This window comes from Mustelus asterias, chromosome 4 (genome assembly GCF_964213995.1).
Source record: "Mustelus asterias chromosome 4, sMusAst1.hap1.1, whole genome shotgun sequence".
Lineage (NCBI taxonomy): Eukaryota > Metazoa > Chordata > Chondrichthyes > Carcharhiniformes > Triakidae > Mustelus > Mustelus asterias.
This window is the reverse complement of record NC_135804.1, coordinates 103,152,937-103,176,447: the sequence shown is the minus strand read 5'-3', so window position 1 is coordinate 103,176,447 and position 23,511 is coordinate 103,152,937. Positions and strand designations below refer to the sequence as shown.

The window sequence follows — 23,511 nt, the reverse complement described above, 5'->3', positions numbered from 1 at the left end:
TTAAGAATCTACTGATGACACGAAACCCTTGCCGATTGTCAGAAAAACCCATCTGGTTCACTAATGTCCTTTAGGGAAAGAAGTCTGCTGTCTTTACCTAGTCTGGCCTAAATGTTACTCCGGAATCACAGCAATGTGGTTGACTCTCAACTGCCCTCTGAAATGGCCTAGCAAACAATTCAGTTGTATCGATCGCTCAAGAAGACAGTGCATCACCACCTTCTCAAGGGCAACGAGGGATGGGCAATAAATGCTGGCCAGCCAGCGATACCCATGTCCCATGAATGAATAAAAAAATATAAATTAATACAAGTTCTTGCTTCTTTTTCCTATTGAGATGCAAACACATAGGAACAAACATACAAACAAACACACACTTCAGAAATCTTCGCTGGATATTGGCACTGAAGTATATTAACAACCGCACCCATGTTGAAATTGGCTGACACAATGAGTTCGCAGGAACTGAACCCAGGCACTTTATCCACTAAATCCATAGTGGTTTTCTGTCAACTGGATCTTATACCATTTTTACACTGCTAGCAAGTGGTCAACACACAGCAATGAAGAGGAAGTGAATTTGACACTATCAGCACCATTCAGGGTCCAACTATTTTTGAGTCCCAAGTTGTGGAAATGGGCTCAGAATTTCCCCTCCCAGAGTATGTTTAAAAATATAAGGATTAAAATTAACAGCCTCTGGTTTGTATCTCAAGCTGTGTGGAGATCCTCACATTTCTTCCTGGTGTACAGCGCTCTTGAAGAAGTTGTAATCATGCTTACTGGAACTGGTTCCTGAGAAAATGGACTGACTACGTCAATCCATGTAGTTCAGAACTCCAGGATTCAATACCTAAGTGTGCAAGCCCTGATTAAGCACTAAACAATTATATTGAATTATCTTGAAGGACAATGAAGTAATCTCAACATTTCATGACTTGCTGGTATCACACTCTCTCTAACATATGATAAACTACTGACCCAGTGATAAGAAAGAGCTTGTAACAGTATGATGTGATATCCCTGTTGCAGTGTTAGTAACAAATTATTGGAATTATTGTATTTCCAGCTGTGTAATTGAATTGTACCACTCAGTACTTTAATAATCTATTGAAAGGGAAACTAATCACATCCTATACCCCAGAGTTATACACAGAGCAATAAGAGAGAAAAATGCAATCCTTGTAATCTGAAGTGCAATCAGAAAGCAGCAGCAATTTTGAATTTTATGCACATAAGGTTACAAGTTGTGGAATGCACTAAAAGAGTCCAGATTGAAACAGAGACCATGTCAACACTAAATGATAGATTAGATAAGCTAATTGAGTGCAAGGGGACAAAGTGATAAGGGAGCAGGACATATACATTAGATAAAAACTGCTGCTCATATATTGGATAGCTACCAACATAGACTGATTAAGCCGAATGAACTATTTCCACATTATAATTCCATGTAATTCAATGTTTCAGATTTGCAACATCTATATTCTTTCCTTTTCCCTCACATTAACATTTACAGTTTGATGGATGTGATTGATTTTGGCTGCTCATCTCCTATAGGATCCAGTCAAGGAGTCAGACAGGATCAGAGGTAGTGCCCTTGGATCAGCAACCCTGTGTGTGATTGTCGAGGCTGCTGACATCCAGCACAGTGGATCCTTAATCAAGTCCCACTTGGAAGGGGAAACAGGTGTGTGCCAACTGCACACACACACATTGAAAACACAGACAATACTAGTTGTTTATTTTGTTTCCAACTGACAATTCAGCTGTTGCTGCTACTTGTTGTCTCTCAAAGGTGAAGTTTTCAATGCTATTATTCATCTCAGTCAACAGATCTCGGCCTGGCTGGTCCATGTTGAACAGCAGTGTGGAGAAGGATGGAGGACTGACAGCTTGGCAGAAATGCAAGCAAAAGAATATATCCAGCTGAGTGACTTTGAAGCAAAATTGATAACTTACATTCATACAGCTGTTTCAGCTTTCAATTTCATCAAATGCCTCAAGGTGTTTCACAGGAATATAATCAGACACCAAACCAAAAATCTTCCCAAAAAAGCTTGGTCAAATTGGTAGGTTTTAAGGAGTGTCTTAAGGATGAGAGAATTGAAGTGAATTTAGGAGGAAATTGTAGAGTAGACACATCCACCAATGGTGGGGCACATGATGTGGTGGAAACACATGAGGCCAGAATTGGGGGAACAAGGTTTCCTGAAGAATAACAGGCAGTGATCACTATGAGCACATGCATGCACAACCGTGCAGCAATCATGCACAGGATTCTCACCACATGTCACAGGACACCACATGTGCACAGTCACATTAAAGAACTTAAAAGGTACTCCACTTGAACCAAACAAGTCACACGTAGTATAGAAAATTTAGACAAATCATCGATTGTTGAACTGGAGGAGGTCACAGTAATAGGGAAAGGAAAGGCCATGTGGGAATTTGAACACAAGGGTGAGAATTTTAAAATCAAACATGAGTGAATCAACAGCCAATGTAGGTCAGCCAGCACAGGGGTGATGGGTTAACAGGACTTGGGGCCAATTAAGATCTGAACAGCAAGAGTTTTGGATGAGCTTGTGTTTATGGAGGCCAGCCAGAACACCATTAAAATAGTCAAATCTGGAGATAACCAGAGCATGGATGATGCTCTCAACAGGAAATGGACTGAGGCACAGATGAGCAATGTTATAGAGGTGGAAAACAGCTGTCTCAGTGATTAAGAGAATGTGTGGGGGAGGGGGATGCTGCTGAGAAGCTAAACTAAATAGAAAGCATGAAAATTACAGATCCTCAGCTCCCCAACGCTTAAGATCAAAGTACAATCTCACTTATCACGGCTTCCTGAATTGAAATGAACCAGCTGTACATTCTAGCATACCCCTTTTACCGTTTTTATACAGAGACAAATATTAAATAACAGTCACGAACAAGTTCATGAAGAGGCATTCAACTTCATTCCCATCCAGTCCATAAAAGAATGATTTAGAAATAGATAAGTCACATTTCATTCCTCCAACTGTCTCTCTAAGGTGCTGACTTGAATCTGCTTACTTGAGTTACCCTTGAACACCTTTCCTAAGCAGTCATCTTTCATGTATGAACCTGGATCTAGATCTTGACCACACTTGACATGCACACTATCAACAGCAGACATTGGATAGTAACCAGAGGAGAAAGCTTGGTTGTTTTTTCCTCCTCCATAATCCAGGGGATATTGAAGCCATTTATCAGTCTCTCATCACCATGCCGACTGAGAACAACTCAGTAAAGACCAAACAGCGATCAAACCTGTCAACTTCCTATTCGCCCTGAATCAGTTCCCCACACGGCAGCGCTATCAGCCACTGGCCTGGCAGATTTTAAACTTCGCTTTCAGCACCCTTTGCCGGGTATAATTCGAAATGATGGAAATCCCTACCAAGGATTCCAGCTGATTTAGGAAGGGAGCGACCAACAAGCATTGTTCCCAACAAGCCTAGTACAACAAGACATTTCATTCACACAGCAATCCAGCCTAATGAATGCATTGCATCCCAGGCATGTCATTGTGATTCCTTCAACAACTCTTATCTTTGCAGGGTTCTCATTAAACATTTAGCGAGCTGGCAGACAGGCACTCAAGTATCTGCGGGATAATGTGAAGTCAGACCAAGATGCCCCACTACCTGGGCACCATGACAATGTTGATAACATCGACACATGCATCTTACACCACCGCAAAACAAAAAAAGTTTGACAGATGATTTTTTTTCATGAAGACATTGCCCCACCCTTCTTTTTTTGTGTGTGGATGAAGAAACTGGACAGAAGTTGCTCCTTGGTACTCACAGGGTGTAGCGGGTCTCAGAGCCAGGGCTGACACGTATCGGTGCAAACCGATGATCCTGACCTCCAGGAGCAGCGCCCGGTGGCTAATAGAGCCGATCTCCAGCTCGATCTCCTCCAGCACACTCACCGCCTCTCTGGCCAGATCCGAAAGCTGCCTCAGGATACTTCCCAAAGTCAGGCTGGACACATCGATCAGATTCTCCAGGGTTGACAGCCTTCTCCCTTCGCCGTGCAGGCGGCAAACTTGCACAGGGCGCACGATCCTCTTGCAAAAAGGCATCTTCAAAAATAGATATATCATAAAAAATAAAACCCTATCCAAAGTAGCAATGCAATCAAACAGCTGTCAGGGCAAAACAAGCCTGAGCTGTGCATGGGATCTCTCTCTGCTTTCTGCCGTCTCTTTCTCCAGCCTGTAGAGAGCGCTGCTTCTCTGGGAGAGGAGGGTCTACACACACTGAACCAGCTGTGGGGGTGGTCCAAATCTATCAGCATTTCAAACCCAACTGCCTCCCTTCAAAACAAAGATGCGGCAACCTTTCTGTTCCTTCCTTGCCGGCTTGTCCGGTGTTGCTGCTCTGGAATGCGCTGTGTAATGTCAATGAGGCGGCGAATTTGACATTTCCTTTCAAGCAGGGGGGGCTTGAGTTGGCTCCATAATATTGTAACATTTCCCAATGTCACGTCCCTTTCCCTCGTCAGAGCAGCAGGAAGTCTGAGACAGACTTTCTACAAAACAGCGCAAGCGGCCACAGACTCTTCAACATGCAAGTTCTGTGCACTTAAAGCCCTCTCTCCGCAGCATCTCCGTTCATTTAATTCAAAGTGGAATTAACCGAGTTATTAAAAACAATGTGTTTGACAGAACTTTTTCTGTTGCTATCTGTAACATGACACATGCCCAGTCACGTGTGCTATTCGTCTGGTAATCGCTTGCTCCTGGGCTGACCTTTCTAACATTGAATATATAAACAATTAGGTAGTTTTTCTGTAAATGTCTAACGACTAAAAGTGATATGGAATGAAACATTATACATTAAATCCACACATTTTTTATATTAATAGTATGAGTAACAATTTAATACCCCAACAACAAAAATGTAACTTTAGGGTAAATCAACAATTCTCTTCATCCAATCGCTATTTTTCCCTGAAAATATTCCTTTCTGCTGAAGGCTGTATTTTAACAGAACTTCAAATTAGGTGGCACAGTATATATATATACACATATAAAATGCAGGTGCAGGCAGAAAGTATTTTTTATTCATTTGTGGGACATAGGCGTCACTGGCTGGCCAGCATTAATTGCCCATCCCTAGTTGCCCTTGAGAAGGTGGTGGTGAGCTGCCTTCTTGAATCACTGCAGTCCATGTGCTGTGGGTTGACCCACAATGCCATTAGGGAGGGAATTCCAGGATTTTGACCCAGCGACTGCGAAGGAACAGTGATATATTTCCAAGTCAATATGGTGAGTGGCTTGGAGGGAAACTTGCAGGTGGTGGTGTTCTCATGTATCTGCTGACCTTCTAGATGGAAGTGGGTTTGCAAGGTGCTGTCCAAGGATCTTTGGTGAATTGCTGCAGTGCACCTTGTAGATAGTTCACACTGCTGCTACTGAGCGTCAGTAGTGGAGGGATTGAATGTTTGTAGATGCGGTGCCAATCAAGCGGGCTGCTTTGTCTTGGATGGTGTCAAGCTTCTTGAGTGCTGTTGGAGCTACAGCCATTCAGGCAAGAGGGGAGTATTCCATCACACTCCTGACTTGTGGCTTGTAGATGATATATAGGCTCTGGGCAGTCAGGAAGTGAGTTACTCGCCACAGTATTCCTAGCTTCTGACCTGCTCTTGTAATCATTGTGTTTATGTGGTGAGTCCAGTTGAGTTTCTGGTCAATGGTAACCCCAAGAATGTTGACAGTGGGGGATTCAGTGATGGTTAAACCATTGAATGTTGAGGGGTGGTGGTTAGAGTGTCTCTTATTGGTGATCGTCATTGCCTTGCATTTGTGTGGCGTGAATGTTATTTGCCACTTGTCAGTCCAAGCCTAGATATTGTCCAGATCTTGTTGCATTTGAACATGGACTGCTTCAGTATCTGAGGAGTTGTGAATGATGCTGAACATTGTGCAATCATCGGCAAACATCCCCACTTCTGTCCTTATGATGGAGGGAAGGTCATTGATGAAGCAGCTGAAGATTGTTGGGCCTAGAACACTACCTGAGTGTCTCCTGCAGAGATGTCGTGGAGCTGAGATGACTGACCTTCCACAACTACAACCATCTTCCTATGTACCAGGTATGACTCCAACCAGCGGAGAGTTTGCCCCCTGATTCCCATTGCTTCCAGTTTTGCTAGGGCTCCTTGATGCAATGCTCGGTTGAATGTGGTCTTGATGTCAAGGGCTGTCACTCTCACCTCAAAAAATGGGAAAAGGACCTCACTGATAAGTTCACTTGGGCAAAACTGGGGCAGATGGAGTTCAATTTGGGCAAGTGTGAGGTGCACTGTGGATTAAAGAAAGATAGACCTAAGTATTTTCTAAACGGGGTGAAGCTAGGGACCGTGATGAACAAAGAGATGTGGGGGTCTCTAGTGAAGAAATTATTAAAAACTAGTAAAAGAAGAGGATTAAGAAGGCTAATGGAATGTTGAGCTTTGTATCAAGGGGATGTGGAGGTTACACTGGTTGGACTTACATTTAGAATATTGCACTCAATTCTGGGCACGACACCATGGCTGATCTTTTCATGGACTCAGCTCCACTTATCCGTCCGCTAACCATAACAATTTATTTATTGTTCAAAAATTTATCTACTCTTGCCTTAAAAACATTCAATGAGGTAGCCTCCACCGATTCACAACCCTTCATGTGAAGAAATTCCTCCTCGACTCAATCTTAAATCTGCTCCCCCTTATTTTGAGGCTATGCCCCCTAGTTCTAGTTTCACCTGCCAGTGGAAGCCTTTGAGGAGCTGTAGTGCAGATTTACTAGGATGCTACTAGGGATAATTGGATTCAAATTATGAGGGCAGTTTCTATCGACTGCACTCGAGTATAAAAAATAAGGGATGATTGAATTGAAGTGTTTAAAGGAGCTGGTAGGGTGCTGACAGAAGCTGTGGGAGTCCCGAGCAAGGGTATATCACCTTAAAGTTAGAGTGGGGTGATGTGAGGAAACACTTCTCCACACATCAATGGTGATGGACATCTGGAACTCCTCCATCTCAAAACTGACTGAGCTCATTGAAAGTTTCCAAACTGAGATTGATGGACTTTTGTGAGATGGAGATATTTAGGGTTATGGATCTAAGGTGCGTAAACGGAGCTAAGGTACAGATCAAACATGATTGCAGTGAATTGCAGAAAGGTTTGAGGTGCTGAACAGCCTGCTCCTCTATTGCTATGGTACGCAGCAGGGTCATGGCCTTATTTAAGTCTAAGCTTTGGCAGTGGTTATGCAACTGTGAAAGCAATAACGATAAATCTAACCCTGTCCTCATTTAATGTCAATTTTATGTGTGTTTTACAACAGGAGTCACTGGATAGTGATCTTGACTCGGAATTATGTCTAACAATTTTCTCTCTTGCCCATGGAGGCTGAAGCTAATTTGTAGCAGTCCCGATGGAGGTCAGTGAATTTAGCACAGACCAGGAACTGAATTAAGGAGTTTTCTGATTTAGACGCTTCAATTGTACATTATACATGCATTTACTTGCTGAACTAGAAGAGGAGCATTACTCATCATTGATAGTATAAGATGCAAAATGCTTGTCCTGTTGATAACATTTGTCAAGAGTTGGAAGCTCTCACCTGAGGATTTTAATGAGCTGCATGAACACAATATGCTGTGCTGCTTTCTAATATTTACCTTGTTTGCTCTTGTTGGAGAATGAGAGATAGGAAAAGACTAATACAGGGCATTTGTTTCTCTTCATGCAGTAGCTTGGTGGGGATGAGTGTTCTTATTGCAACATCAGGCAGAAACTGCTCATGGCTTTACAAATGGGGCGATGGAAAACTGAGCAGCTTTTATCAGATTTTGCAATAAGATCTTCCATCCTACCAAGTCCTTAAGCCCTGGTGTTGTTGAGGAAAATCTACTCATATACCCGATAGAGGGATTTCATTTCTGCTTTGAATGCTGGGACAGCTAACCTCCATCATTAGCCCTTGCTTTCTTCCTCTCCAGGAAGATTTTAAAAAAAACACTTCCAAATCCCAAAGTTAGTGGGTTGAGAAGAAAGTGCAATAGAAAAATACGCAAGCCAGAAAAAAAAAGAAGAAAGGCAAGGTATAAAGTGCCTAAGGAAACAGGAGAGGTGGATATATTAATGTCACTGGAATGCCTCCTGCAGCCATTGTGAGAGATGCAGCTTGCCACTTTTAGACATGTTTGCTTTTGGCATCAGCCAACCCTTCAAGGCTATGGCTCATGCCAAAAAAAATCACACAGCTAGCATCTGTTCAATATTGACAGCTCTGATTCTCAGTGTGTCACTGATCTCTTACTGTTTCTTTTGCTGCTCTATCTGAGCCATCATGTTATTTCACAACACTACCCTGACTCAATTGAAAGCCATTTTTTATTATTCATTTACTTGGGGGTTAAAGTTCCAGCAACTGTTCAATGTGAGGGCTGTCTTCATGACCAAAATATTGGGAAACTGATGCAGAAAAAAACTCAGTTCATCACAATGCCATTATATTCAAGTAAGCTGAGAACACATTTTCATGCAATTTAAGTCATTATGTTGTTTTCACAAGTGAAAAATAGTTACCAAATGCGTTCCACAAAGCTGGCACCTCATTAATATGGACAAGTCATTAAAATACATTTAAAATCAAATCCAAAGTTCATTTCCACAATTCCATGTGGAGCAGGTTCTCAATCACATGTGCAGGCAAAGGGATGTGTTTGAAGGGAGGCTAAATATGTCCTCATGAGGTGGGAGATTAAATCAGACTTCAGGTCACCAAAATACTTTCACACATCCTAAACAATTAAGTATGTGTGGTAAAATAATCCACCTATTTGTAGATTTAGAGAAATCTGGGTGAAGCACCAGATCTGTATTAAAGAATCCAATCAAGCTTGAAAGAAGCATGTGAGTAGTACAAATATATCATACAATCATAGAATCCTACAGTGCAGAAGGAGGCCATTCAGCTCATCGAGTCTGTATTGACCACAATCCCACCCAAGCCCTATCCCCATAACTCCCTGTCAGGGGACCCTAGCCAGTCTCCCTGACACTAAGGGGTAATTTAGCATGGTCAATCCACCTAACCCACACATCTTTGGATTGTGGGAGGAAACCCACACAGACCTGGAGAGAATATGTAAACTCCACACAGACAGTGACCCAAGCTGGAATCGAACCTGTGTCCCTGGCGCTGTGAGGCAGCAGTGCTAACCACTGTGCCACCGTTCCGCTCTTCAGTAAGCAGTGATGAGATAATGTTAAGTGTGCATTGTAGAAGTGTGTAGATTTTAGATGAAAGGAAAGACTGATGGATATAAAGAATCTTGTTGGTATGCAATCATGGAAACTGATTGGTATGAAATTCTTTTTAAGTTTATTTATTAGTGTCACAAGTAGGCTTACATTAACACTGGATTGAAGTTACTGTGAAAATCCCCCAGTCGCCACACTCCAGTGCCTGTTTGGGTACGCTGAGGGAGACTTTAGCATGGCCAATCCACCTAACCAGCACATCTTTCAAACTGTCAGAGGAAATGGGAGCACCTGAAGGACATGGAGAGAACTTGCAAATTCTGCACAGATAGTGACCCAAGCTGGGAATCGAACCTGGGTCCCTTGCACTGCAAGGAACTGTGCTTTTGGGCTTGCTAGCGCCCATTTTTGGGCACCTGGCATGAGCTTGAAGCTCCGAAATGGCATCCATGACATCTGCATTCACAAGTGAGAAGCATGATGAACACCATATTGATAAAGGCATTAACCTGTGTGCAGTAAATGCCCACTGGGAGTATATAGAATAGGCAGACCTTGGCATTCAATCATTTGATGTCAAAGGTGTCATTTTGAAGTTCTTCTGTTGCTATGATTCTACAAATGCTTGTCTACTTTGTATGGTTGTGTAAGTTGTAAAAGCCTCCAGAACTAGTAATCCAGAGACCCAGGATAATGCTGTGGAGACCCAAATTCAAATCCCACCGTGGCAGATGGTGAAATTTGAATTCATTAAAAATCTGGAATTAAAAGTGTAAATTGACCATGAAACCATCAAGAGGTTAAGAATTGCCTGAAGCATTGCAGACTAGCTTTAAGTTGTTCCAGGAAGTTACAACATTGGGCCTCCTGCTGATGTGTGCTGCCAATGAACAATATAATTAGCAATGGTTCTACACAGTGTTATTCAAGTAAGAAGGCTGCACAAAACAAATTGAATGAATGCAGGTTAATTGCACATTTTGATACCATTACCCCATTTCCATGGACTATTCAATTAAACCCCCAATGAGCTAAACCAGGAGATGGTCCTGTCAGTTTTGATTTCACACAATGGAGGTGCAGGGGAAAGGAAAAGCATGCAGGCTGACATTAGTGGGAGTGTATGAAATACCAGAAAGAAACGGTCAATCTTTTTGACTAAACAAATAAACTAAATCAAATTAACTGAGGGACAAATTAAAATTAAATTTAACTAAATTAAAAAGTGCAGCCCTCCAAAAAGAAGGGCCCAAAACTGAAAACAAATCAGAAAGGAAACTTAAAACATGAAACCAAAATGTGGTTAAAAGGGTCAATAATACACTCCAGCCCTTGCAGTGCCCAACAAGCACGGAAGGCCTCAACAGTGAAAGAAAGAAATGGTCATAGTGTTAATTGTATGTTTATATTGTTATGTTGTTAAGATACATAGGCAAAGGGCATTGTTCAATTAAGTACTTTGATCACATATAAATAGGGAACAGCTCGGTGTGGGTGAGGAGATATCTGAGACTGAACAAACTCATAGTAAAAAGTGTCTTGATTTTGACTTCACCAACTGGCGTGGATTCTATTTATGTTGGTAGCAGAAAACGGTTGGCCTAAGAATGAAGGTTGGAAAGAAAGATGTATTTTCAGACAAAAAGTTGCAATTGAAGACAACTGGCTGAAACCAATGATTTTCTATTGTTGTTCTGTGAAGCTGCACCTTATGGCTGGTGAAGGAATTAAATAGATGTACGGGCACTGGTTATATTCTTACCAAAGGAGAAAGCAATGTATAGACTTGGCACTTTTGCTTCCTGCCAGGAGGAGTATTAGGTGTGAAGTGTTTTTAGAGCTAGATGCTCATCAACTGGACACTGAGCAAGATTTGGATAAACTGTAAACATTTAAGAGACAAAATTTATAAGAAAGATGTTCTGTTAAATGCACTTGAGGCATAGTCAGATGTTAATTTTAGAAGCATGAATGCTTACTTCATAGAAGAGTGCATCCTGGAATTTGACAGAAACATAAGATTACAAAAATTCTATTTAGAAATCCCCAATTAAGATCCAGCTTTCAAATTGTTGGATTGTGCTAAGGTATCAAACATAGATATACCCCTGGTCTTGGCTGGAGTTAAAGTCTCAAAGTGATACATGTTGGGGCAGATGTCTGAAACTTTGAAATAAAATTGGTGGGGAAACATTCACTTCTGGCCACTTTCATGTCACCAGTAGAACCGTCAACGTTATTACAAACTATAAGGATCTGATGCTGGCAACACTTTGTGACTGTTTAGATATGGGGCACAGGTATCAATACAAAAGAAGAACCACAAACTAAAGAAATGAGTATAAAGATTCTTTTGGTAATTCCAACAGATGACAGGAATTGGATTAATATGGCAGGAGAACAACTCTCAGGAATAACTGAGGAATGATTAACTGGTGTTTCAGATGTGACTTGCTATATCAATACGTGATAAATTGTCTGAAATGGAATGAGGGTTTTTGAAATGGCACATGATAAGGAAGGGGAGATGACAATATGGTCAAGGCAGAAGGAATTGAATTGTGAAACTTTAGTCCACCTGTAGTTGCGGACTTATTCAATTGTTGTGTGTTAAACAGTGGGTTTATGTGTAGTGGATTGGTTGAAGTGCTACCTGGATTCTCTAAATAGTAAAGTCTGAAATAAGGTTAAGGAATATAAAAGTTCTATTTGCTTCAGGTTTGGAGATGATAATACATTCAGGTTACGAAAGACAGTGGTGATTCAGTATAAAATAGCCAGGGTAAACCATTTTAATCAGTACAGATGTAGAATCCAGTGAAATACTGTTGCTGTCTATGAAAAAGGCTCAAATGAAACATGATAAGGCAATTGTTTTTGGAAAAATCTGTAAATTTTGTTTATACAAATTGAACATGCATCCCCTTAACGAGACCTAACATTTCTAATAACGTTAAAGACCTGTTGATGATATGAGGGAGTAGGAGTTTAAAGGAAGAAATAGCAAATTGTTTTAAAACAACAAAATCAGTATTCTCTGTTTCAAATTCCAACATCCACAGTAATTTGCTTTGACATCAGTTCGCTCATTCACCTAGTCACTGGTTTAAAAATCCTGCAAGAGGATGCAGGAGCAATGGATGATGAATATACTAAGCTTGTAGAAGAAAATCACGAGAACTTTAACGTATGTTTTTTTAAAAACGTAGGACATCATCATGAGCAGTAGTGAATCTCCGAGTAGTAAGAGACTTCAGTGGATTTGTAGGTATTGGATCAGCCGAATGGCCTCTTTCTGTACTGTACGATTCTATGATAAGACCATCTGAATCCAGGGGACATGATATATTACAAATGAGAAGCGGGAGAAAGAGTGGAAAGGCATGGGTGAGGTTATAGATAGTGATGGATAGACAGTAATTTGACAACATGAGAATCAAACTGTTAGTCTATGTTCCTTGATGTTAATTGGCACTGATAGTATTTCCAGAATCTGAACAGGTAATAGAAAGTGAAGACGTACCATGCACATATATTGGACAATTACACAGAGCAGATTGTGGCAGATAAAGGGCTGACTGAATATGAACAAAGTGATAGTGAAGTATAGGGTAAGGCGTATTTATCTCAAAGCACAGCTACCCAAAGTTTGCACTAGAGTAACCTATATGCCAGTAGGGGGCAGCAAATTACATTGAAGTCACCATTGATACGTTTTGAAATTATTTTGTGATAACATTTTGAAGAAAGAAAGGGGAATCTGTTAATTGTTTTCTTTATATTGTTAAGATACACAGGGAAAGGACATTGCTTAATTAAGTACTTTGATCACATAAAGAGGGCACCCTTCTGTGGTCAGTGGGCACCGCTGGGGCAGTGTGCATCATCACCCCTGGAAACAATCAGTTTAGTTAACTAAGTTTCCTTTAGGTGGTCTTTGTTGGAGTTATAATGCCCCACCAGCGACTACCACTCCTTTACTTTTTTGTTTAACTTATTGGTTTTTGTTTTAAAGGAGTATAAAAAGGAAACAGCTGATTGTATGAGAGTGAAAAAAGTCATTAAACTTTCTTCTCAAGCAAAGCTCAGTGTTTTGGCTTTGACTTCACCAACTGGCTTGAATTCTATTTACACAAAGGAGCACCATGCTTTGAGGAAAATAAAGAGCGAAGAGGTATAGGAAAAGAAATTGAAGACTAAATGTGAGAGAAGGGTCAGGTGAAAATGAAATGTCAAGTTAGTCTCTCCTTGCATTTATTACATGATAATAACAGACCTCAAAGTGGGGTCAGCAATATTATACCACCTTGTTCACACCAGCAATATGGGTGGCTCCATTTCACATGTGACTACCATAGTGTCCAAAGTGATTGCTAAAAGGCAATAGGCGTCCTCCTGGGACTTCAATTTCCATTTCAAGTATTTGCCATTTTGGGCCAGGATTGGTTGGACCCTATGCAGCAGAGAATTTGATCAGTTCCATAAACAGTGAATGAGAAAGGGCCCAAAGGTAAATCCAGAATTATTTTTGAGCCCTGGAGAGGGATAAATATCTTGAGGGCAGAGGGCAAAAATAAAATGCTTTTTATTTTCTGCTGCTGCTCTGGGACCCCCCCATACAGTGTAATCCTGACTATATCCATGCAACTTGCTTTGCCAGTGGCTGCTTTGGCCTTATCTGCAATGTTCTATCTGGCAAACTGCGGTAAGATGTCTGTTTGGTGCTCTCCACATTATCTAACAAATTAAAATGAGCCTCAAAAGCACAGAGACAATATCATCACTAGAATGGGTGATTGATCAACTGGTGGGTCTCCTGAAAGTCAAAATCAAACCCATTTTTTCCTTGGTAAAAGAATCATAAACATTTCCTAACACATCCCAAAGTGAGTAATCTCAAAGGTATGTTTCAAACAAACAGAAAAATATCTGCAAATTCTGTCCACATGAAATACAGAACACTATTACTGAAGTTTGTGTCAATGATCTCTTGTTTGTTCCTTCTCGGGTTCATGTCTTTTATATTTCATTAAGGTTGATAAGCCTTTTTCAGTAGCATAACGCTTAGACCATTAGTGCGATAACCTCAATGAATTCCATGGGGGAATCACTAATTGATCATCCTGTGGGACTTGTTGAACATGAGTTCCCTTGGTAACAGGTAATTGCCTGCAAAAATGGGATTCGTCACCTGAGTACTTTATAAGGCAAGGGTCTGCAGAACTGTTGTCCCATTTGGGACTCGTGAGAAATGTTGTCCCTTGGTACTTCATAAAATCCCTACAGTGCAGAAGAACACCTTTCGGCCCATCAAGTCTGTACCGACTCTCCAACAGAGGATCCCACCCAAGCCCCTTTCTCATAACCCCATGTATTTACTCTGCTAATCCCCCTAACCATCACAGCTTGGGACACTAAGGGGCAATTTAGGATGACCAACCCACCTAACCTGCACATCTGTGGATTGTGGAAGGAGCCAGGGCATCCAAAGGAAACACGGGGAGAATGCGCAAACTCCACACAGACGGTCGCCCAAGATCGGAATTGAATGCAGGTCCCTGGTGCTTTGAGGCAGCATTGCTAAGCACTGTGCCACCATGCCACCTATGTGAAAACTGTTGTTTTGGTTGGAACTCGTATGTCCTAGAAGGTGAAACCCAGGACAGCGAAAGCCGAAAGGTGACATAACTTAATTTGCAATGGACTCCATTGTCATTGGAAGGGAGGTTGTTTGCTGCTGTATTAAGTAAAGTATACTTGTTGTTGACTCAGCTTGTTGTTTTAATAATTTATCAGTGAAATTTTATTATATTTGCATTGTAATATATTTGGATGAATTGTTTAAATAAAAAGAAAGTTGGGACTTGTGTGAAAACAACTGTTTGTGTTGGGACTCATGTCCTAGAAGGCAAAACCCCGGAAGGTGACAGATACCTTAAACTTCCAATCGATCTCATATTCATTGAAAGGGAGGTTGCTTTTCTGCTGTATTTAGGAGTAGAAATAGTAATGCATAATAGTAAGTAATGATTGCCATTGGTAAATTTGCTGTTGACATTGTGATCATATCAGCTTGTTGTTTTAATTATTTACCATTGTGTAAAAACATTTAAGCTATTAACCTTTATAGAAAAGAGGCTGGTGCTGGCTGTCTACCCTGTTAATGGGGTTGCCATGGTTTTCTTGACTCTGGCAGTTTATTAATTCAGGTGATCGTTAATGGGAAATTGGCCTTCCTCTCAACTTCATTGAGAAGGAAACAGGACAATTCTGTCAGCCTGTTAATACTTCATCCGAAACCATGTTTCAGTAGCATCTATTTTGAAGAGGCTGACAAAATGGGCTGCTGAAATTATAATGTATTTGGATGAATTATTTAAATAAAAAGGAAGTTGAGATTTGTGTATGTACGCCACGGAGTAGTGGCTTTATTTTATGTTTAACAATAAATACCACTCCTTTCCAATCAGACTTCCTGCGTTATTACAATTAGGAAGTAGTTTAATTTCCTTATTGAATCATAGAAATCCCTACAGTGCAGAAGGAGGCCAATTCTGCACCAACCGTAATCCCACCCAGGCCCTATCCCTGTAACCTCACGTATTTATCCTGCTAGTCCCTCCGACACTAAAGGGCAATTTTTCATGGCCAATCCACCTAACCCGCACATGTTTGGAGTGGGGGAGGAAAACAGAGCACCTGGAGGAAACACACACACACATGGGAGAATGCGCAAACTCCACACACCCATTGTGCCACCCATTTAAGATGTTGAATTCAGCTAACCTAATCCCAGCAGACGCTAAGTATTGTCCACAAAGCCTCAGATAGTTCTTTCCATCTGACATACTCCTAACATGAAGACACATCTCTCATCAGCAGACCTGATTAGCAAGATTCTGACAAACCTATCCCACGATGTGGAGATGCCGGCGTTGGACTGGGGTAAACACAGTAAGAAGTTTAACAACACCAGGTTAAAGTCCAACAGGTTTATTTGGTAGCAAATGCCACTAGCTTTCGGAGCGCTGCCCCTTCATCGAGTGGAGCAGGAGCCATACCAAGCTGTTATACAACCAGAAAGAATGCTTTCTATGGTGCATCTGTCGTGGCTGGCATGCCAAATTTCCTTAGTCTTCTGAAAATGTCGAGGGGTTGGTGGGCTTTCTTAACTATAGTGTCGGCATAGGTCAGGCTGTCCTGTCTGGAGACAATACACATCTCTTTAACCTGTGCTTAATGCTCTCTCCACTCACATTGTCTGTACCTTTAAGACTTTATTGCCTGTAAAGACTGCATTCTAATCATTATTCTGTAAATTGAGTTTGTGTCTCTGTATGCCCTGTTTGTGAGCATTTCTCCACTCCACCTGACGAAGGGGCAGCACTCCGAAAGCTAGTGGCATTTGCTACCAAATAAACCTGTTGGACTTTAACCTGGTGTTGTTAAACTTCTTACTGTGTTTAAACCTATCCCACCCCAGCATAAAGTGACATCCACTAACTTCAATGGACAAGCAGCAACTAGGTTAGCAACTTGCTACCATTCTCAAATGAAGTTGCATCACAATAATGAACAAGAAAGGTGCTGGCAGTGTGATACACAGCAAATGATTCAGCCTCTTTTTATATTGATTGTTCTTTCCATCAGTTTTTAATCTATGTAATTAGCACCACTGAGTCGAACTAGCAACAATTTAATAAAATTAGACCATTGTGACTCACCGCATAGTCCCACTGCTGCTACAAATCTGGGTAAAGCAAAATTTCTCTGCTTAAAAAAAAATCTATTTTTTAAAATCCCTTTAGTGGTGAAATTTCCCTTTCCATTAAAAACAGGCAGAATACCTTCTATTCTAAGAAATTACATAAATCAACTAGAAATTAGTTAATAAGGGAAAAATACATTCTCTTTTTTTCTCTAGCAACAGATATTGCGCTCATTCTCCCTCATGTCATCCTCAGACCTCTGCATGAGGTTTTCCATCAGGGAAAAGGTCCCTCTTATCTTTTCCAATCTAAGAATTATGCCGCTGAACGGGGTTTATCAATATTAATGAAATATAAAAGACTACAGAAGGGGCAAAGAGATTGTGGATGCTAACTCCATTAAGGAAGTAAAAAAGTAAAGTTGCCACAGTCCCAGATGACCATAGTCTGCTCTCACCTTTGAGGGGGAGAGGCGACTGGTGGTGGCTTAATCTGGGGATCACCACATCTCAGGCAAGGAACAAGATTAAGAAGGTGGACCTTCATGAATAACCTTAGGCAGTACAGGAATTGAACCTGCGCTGTTGGCATCGCTCTGCATCTAATCATCGTGCACTGTATGCCAGCAATTTTTATCATGTGACCTCCCACGTCCAACCTTCTTGTCCAGTCAAGCAACCTTCCCCATCTTCAATATGCTTATTGCAAACAAATGAGAAATGTTCAAAGAAAATGAAATGCAAATATGCAATATTTTATAATTGCCCTTAAAATTGCTCACCTTATTGCTTGCACCAGGTCCATGAGATGAATCTTTAATCCTGGAGACTCCAGGATTATCTTGGAAAGTTGTTAACTCTCCGAGGCTTGATTCTTCCTTGCCAGTGTGTCTTGCATAACCTCAGAAAAACCCGCCATGCTAAACCAGGATGGCATATTTCCATAATTCACATCTCGCAGTAAGACTGACAGGTTATTGCCAATTTTATACCAAAACTAAGGGCAATTCTGTGTTTTAGGACCATGTCCACGAGGAACTGGATTTTGGGATACGCTGGAATTGCATTGAAATCCAGTCGAGGTGAGAATAAATGACCCAAACTACTGGGGAGCAGGATCACAATACCACAAGCCGCAGAAGATGCTCATTCAACTTACAGTTTGTCATTTGGAGTTTGAAAATATTATTTCATAAAGCAAGTGCTATTCAACAGCAAAATCCCATTAATCACTCGGCTCATCGGCCTGTCATAGTTTTGTAATATATTTAAAATTGCTTGTCCACCCATATCTTTCCTCAGGATGATGAACAAGTATCCAAAGCTGTTACTGTGCACTGATTGGGCATTAGAACAGAATAGTTAAATAAAATTACATGGCAAAATCATTCCTTATTTAACAGTTGTAGAGTGAAGAAAAATGTGTTGCATTTCAAAGAATAGAATAGTGTCAGGTATGAAAAAAATCAAACTCCTCTTGTACTGTGAAACTAATAAAGCTTCAACATAAATAAAAACAGAAAATGCTGTAAATTCTCAGCAGGATATGGTAGATGCCCTGTGGAGCGGGGGCGATTCTCCCAAAAAAGTTCTAAATGCTGAATTTGCAGGAAAACTGGTGTAAATCATCATTGTTTTCTGAGTGGGAGTTCAGACTCGAATCTCTCACACTCTTATTGCAGAGGTCACAATTGGAAATATCATTAAAAGCTCAGTGGTATGGCCTATTCACGCCAGTATCTGACAGGTCTGGGCCTCTGCGCATGTGCAGTGGTCCCGATCTGTCAGCCTCTGGTTTGCGGGCCAGCTCGATTGCTGGCCAGCATGGGACCCCTGCAGTGCTGCCTCTCCGGCCCCCCACTGCCCAATCGCGGTGCCCATAAGCATTCCCGGGCCAGCCCTGACCCTTCCCTCCCTCCCCCGCTCCCCCCCTCTCCCGCACTCCTCAGCCAGAAACACACTGATCTTCAGCACCCCCTCCCCCCCACCCCCCATCACCCCAGCAGACATTGCCCTCTTCTGCCCCGATCACTGACCTCCCTCCAGCCCCGATTGATCCCAATGCAGAGTGGCAGCGGGAGCCCCACCCCCACCAATTGCCCTAGGCCCTGATGCCAGGTGGGCAATGCCAAGGTGCCCCCTGGGCATGGGCACTTTGCCTGGTGGGCAGTGCCAGGGGGAACAGGCTGGTATTGCCAGGCTGCCCATGCCCAGTAAACACCACCCCACACTGCCCGACCACCTGGGGGGCCCTGATTGCTCCCTTCACTCCAGTGGGGTCTCCCACTAGTTCCCCGAAAGTGGGGAGCTGCTCTGGACCTCGCTGGAGTGAAATTGTACTGGGCCCGGTAATGACATTCAAATAACATTAAAAATAGATTAACATTACTTACCTGCTGTTCCCACCAGTTTCCAATGTGGTCCCGACCACGCCAGATATCCGTCTCTGGGAGATGTGCGCGCATCAGGAACGCATGCACGAATCCCACGAATCGGCGCATGCACAACTTTCCCGGCCCAACCCGCCAAAACATTCGTGGGTCAGGGTGGGAGAATCGCGGAGTTATCGATTAACATTTCAGACCTTTCAACAGAATTGGATAAAGATAGAAATGTGACAGATTTAAAGTAAAATATCAACATTACTTGATATTTTAACTGTAGAAGGAATAATATATGTAAAATTATTAATCTTTGTAAACAGTCAAGTTGGGCTAGCTAATCAAGGAAAATTACATTACAACTGTTGAACCACATACATCTAAATGCATCGTAGACCCAGAGCCCACTGTCCTTGCAACTGTGAAAACCTGTAAGGATTATTCACTGCTTAAATCTTCCCTCTAAGACCTTGCTCCATGACATGCTTCATAATGGTGGGTTTATGCTGGCATCATGTTCTCACCACCATTCCCATTTCCACCAGCTGGGCCTGATGTCTTTGAAGCATCAGGCAAGAAACAATTCCTTGCCTTTTACACTTCGGCGATATCTTCTTCCTTGATAAAGCATATGCAAAGTACTCATTTAGTCCCTAAGCCATGCTACCTGACTCCATGTGCCAATACCTTTTTAGGTTTCTGATCAGCCTCACTCTTCCTATTCCCATCGGCCTTTTCTATTTATAAGCCGATTTCGATTCCCCTTTATGTTAGCTGCCAGTCTTTTCTCATACTCTGCCTTTGCCATTCTTACTTGCTTTTTCACTTCACCCCTGAACCTTCTACATTCAACCTGGTTCTTAATTGCATTTAAAACCTAACATCTACCATATGCATCTTTTTTTTGCTTCACTTTAATCCCAATCCCTTTCCTCATTCAAGGAGCTCTAGATTTACTTACCCTACCATCATCCCCCATCCTGTGAATGTTCTTTTATTCTGTCTGAACTATAACTTTAAAGACATCTCATTGTTCAGCTATAGTTTTACCTCCCAGTCTTTGATTCCATTCACCTGCGCCTGATCAGTTCTCACACCATTGAAGTTGACCCACCCCAATTCATTATTGATACGACGGATTGTTCCTTGTCTATTGCCATGGCTAACCAGTGTAATTCTGTCATCTGAGATGCATCCAATAACGGGTACCTCTTCTGGCACAGGCAATTAATTACTACTTGCTCCCATGGAGAAATCAGTTACGTCTATTACAAGTCGATCAGGTACTTTGGTGCTTTCAGGTTCATAAATGTTTCTTGATGGCAAGACTGACTGCTGGAGCATCCCTCTACTCCTCAAGAATAGAACCCTCAACTTGAAACCCCAAATCAATGATGCAGTTTAGCAGTTTAAAAATGAAACTGTAAAAAAATCTCTAAAGGAGCAATCTGATGCATGTGGGAAGGGACTTTTCTCGGGGCCCTCACACCTCGGTTCTCAAAATGAAAATGAAGTCTCAGTTGATAAAACTCATGAACACTTTATTGAGAAGTCAGAATTGGAACAACTAACTAATCTATATTAATCTCTTGAATCTATCTGTCCACAGGAAGAAGGAGGATTGCAGAATGGAGGTTGCATTCAGTGCTATCTTCTTGGTGGCTGTGCTCAGATTGAGGAGGTGAAGAAGGGTCCAACACCTCAAGCACAGCTTAGAAAGGAGCCCCAGCCTGGTCCAGAGGAGTCCCAGGAAGATCCAGAGGCTGAGGAGGTTAGATCCATCCCACCGAGGTGACTGGCACTACCAAGAGTATACCGAAAACACCTTTCCTATTTGTAGATGACAGTGCCGTACATGTCCACACATCTACCAAATTCTATGGGAAAACCGTATGCTGCATGGAATAAGAGGCTATCCCCTGAAAGTGCCCCTAAAGCTCATTGTCGTACTCAATGTTTTCCACAGGGAACTGATGCAGCATCTCTCAGGTTTCAACACATAAATCTCTAAAGGAGGTGATGGATACCCTCCACAGTAAGGTTCATCATTATGTAAAGTTCACAATGGATGAAGCCAGTCAGGCTGAGAGATGTCTGGCATTTAGTGATTTCATGCTTCACTAGAGTGCAGGGTACAATTGAGTACACACGCGTTGCTTTAAGAACTCCTTGGCAATAGCTTTGATCTTCATTAACAGGAATGGGTTCCACTCTCCTAACATTTAGCTGGTCTGCTGTTATCAGAAGCAGATCATGCACGTCTGTGCCAGGTACTCTGGGAATTCCCATGACTCCTAGATCCTGAGTCACTCCCAGGCGTCTCAGATATTCGAAGGGCCACAGTATGTACAGGGTTGACTGCTGGGTGGCAAGAGGTACTTGCTGAAGAGATGGTTCATTACACCATGAGTTATCCTTAAGGTGCCTCAGAGGAGAGGTACAAGTGGCACACTCTGTGACAAGGTTCGTCATTGAGCAAACCATTGGCATCCTGAAGACATACTTCTGGTGTTTGAACCACTTAAGTGGGGCACTGCTATACTCTTCACAGAGGGTATTCCACATCATTGTGGTCTATTGCACCCCGCACAACCTGGCGATCCAAAGGGAAGATCACTTGCCAGAAAGAGACATGCAGGAGACTCAGACATCCTTGGATGATGAAGACTTGGATGGGCAGGAACCGGGAAAGGCGATGAGGGTCAGCTTCCGCATGAGGATATCTTCACAGTGGCGCCACACGGAAGACATAACACGCTGGTAGCCACAGGGCTTCAAGAGGAATAGGGTGCAGGCAAGTGTATCAGGATAAAAGAGACAGTGATGTAGTGGCATTGTTGCTGGATTAGTAATCCAGGGCAATATTCTGGGGACCCGGAATCAAATCCCCCATGGCAGATGGTGAAATTTTAATTCAATAAATATCTGGAATTAAAAGTCTAATGATGACCATGAAATCATTATCATAAAAGCCCATCTGATTCACAAATGTCCTTTAGGGAATGAAATCTATCATCCTTAGCTGGTCTGGCCTACATGTGACTCCATATACAAGGTGGTGGACTCTTAACTGTCCTCAGGGATGGGCAATAAATGCAGGCCCAGCCAACAACACCCAAATCCCAAGAACAATTTTTAACATATTTACGAATGATCCACCCCTCCACGTCTACTGGGTACAACAGGGGTCCAGTCTCAGTGACAATAATTCTGGGGATCCAACTTGACCCACTATCAAAGTTTCATATTATGACACCATGTCATATTATGTTCTTAATGTGTGTTTTTTATTGTTGCAGTGGTGATGGCTCATTGATGAGATCCTGAGGTTTGTGTGTTTAAACATAAAATGTTTTTTGGTAGGCTTTAACTGTGCACAGTTTCAAATCTAGTCTTGCATGGAGCTGTTCCATGCAGGCATGCTGGTTACCGAGTTCTCTCCTAGATTATTAGAACATAGAACACAGAACAGTACAGCACAGTACAGGCCTTTCAGCCCTCGATGTTGTGCCGAGCTTTGTCCGAAACCAAGATCAAGCTATCCCATCCCCTATCATTCTGGTGTGCTCCATGTGCCTATCCAATAACCGCTTGAAAGTTCCTAAAGTGTCCGACTCCACTATCAAAGCAGGCAGTCTATTCCACACCCCAACCACTCTCTGAGTAAAGAACCTTCCTTGGACATCCTTCCTGTATCTCCCACCATACCTTATAGTTATGCCCCCTAGTAATAGCTACATCCACCCAAGGAAATAGTCTCTGAACGTCCACTCTATCTATCCCCCTCATCATCTTATAAACCTCTATTAAGTCGCCTCTCATCCTCCTACGCTCTAAAGAGAAAAGCCTAGCTCCTCAACCTTTCCTCATAAGACCTACCCTCCAAACCAGGCAGCATCCTGGTAAGTCTCCTTTGCACTCTTTCCAATGCTTCCACATCCTTCTTATATTGAGGTGACCAGAACTGCACACAATATTCCAAATGTGTCTCACCAAGGTCCTGTACAGTTGCAGCATAGCCCCATGGCTCTTAAACTCAAACCCCCTGATAATAAACGCTAACACTCTATCGGCCTTCTTCACAGCTCTATCCACTTGAGTGGCAACCTTCAGAGATCTGTGGAT

The 23,511-nt window shown here is 42.1% G+C and overlaps 1 protein-coding gene across 4 annotated transcripts in view; it reads right to left on the bottom strand.

Annotated features, from left to right (window-relative positions):
• The window catches only part of nhsl2 (NHS-like 2), a 331,873-nt gene extending 327,609 nt beyond the window's left edge, over positions 1-4,264 (bottom strand). For all 4 annotated transcript variants that reach the window (XM_078211495.1, XM_078211498.1, XM_078211497.1 and 1 more), the window contains exon 1: positions 3,841-4,264. In XM_078211495.1, the coding sequence (XP_078067621.1) occupies positions 3,841-4,141 (301 nt within the window). In that variant the 5' untranslated portion in view covers positions 4,142-4,264. The remainder of the gene's footprint in view (positions 1-3,840) is intronic.
• Positions 4,265-23,511: the final 19,247 nt, after the last annotated feature.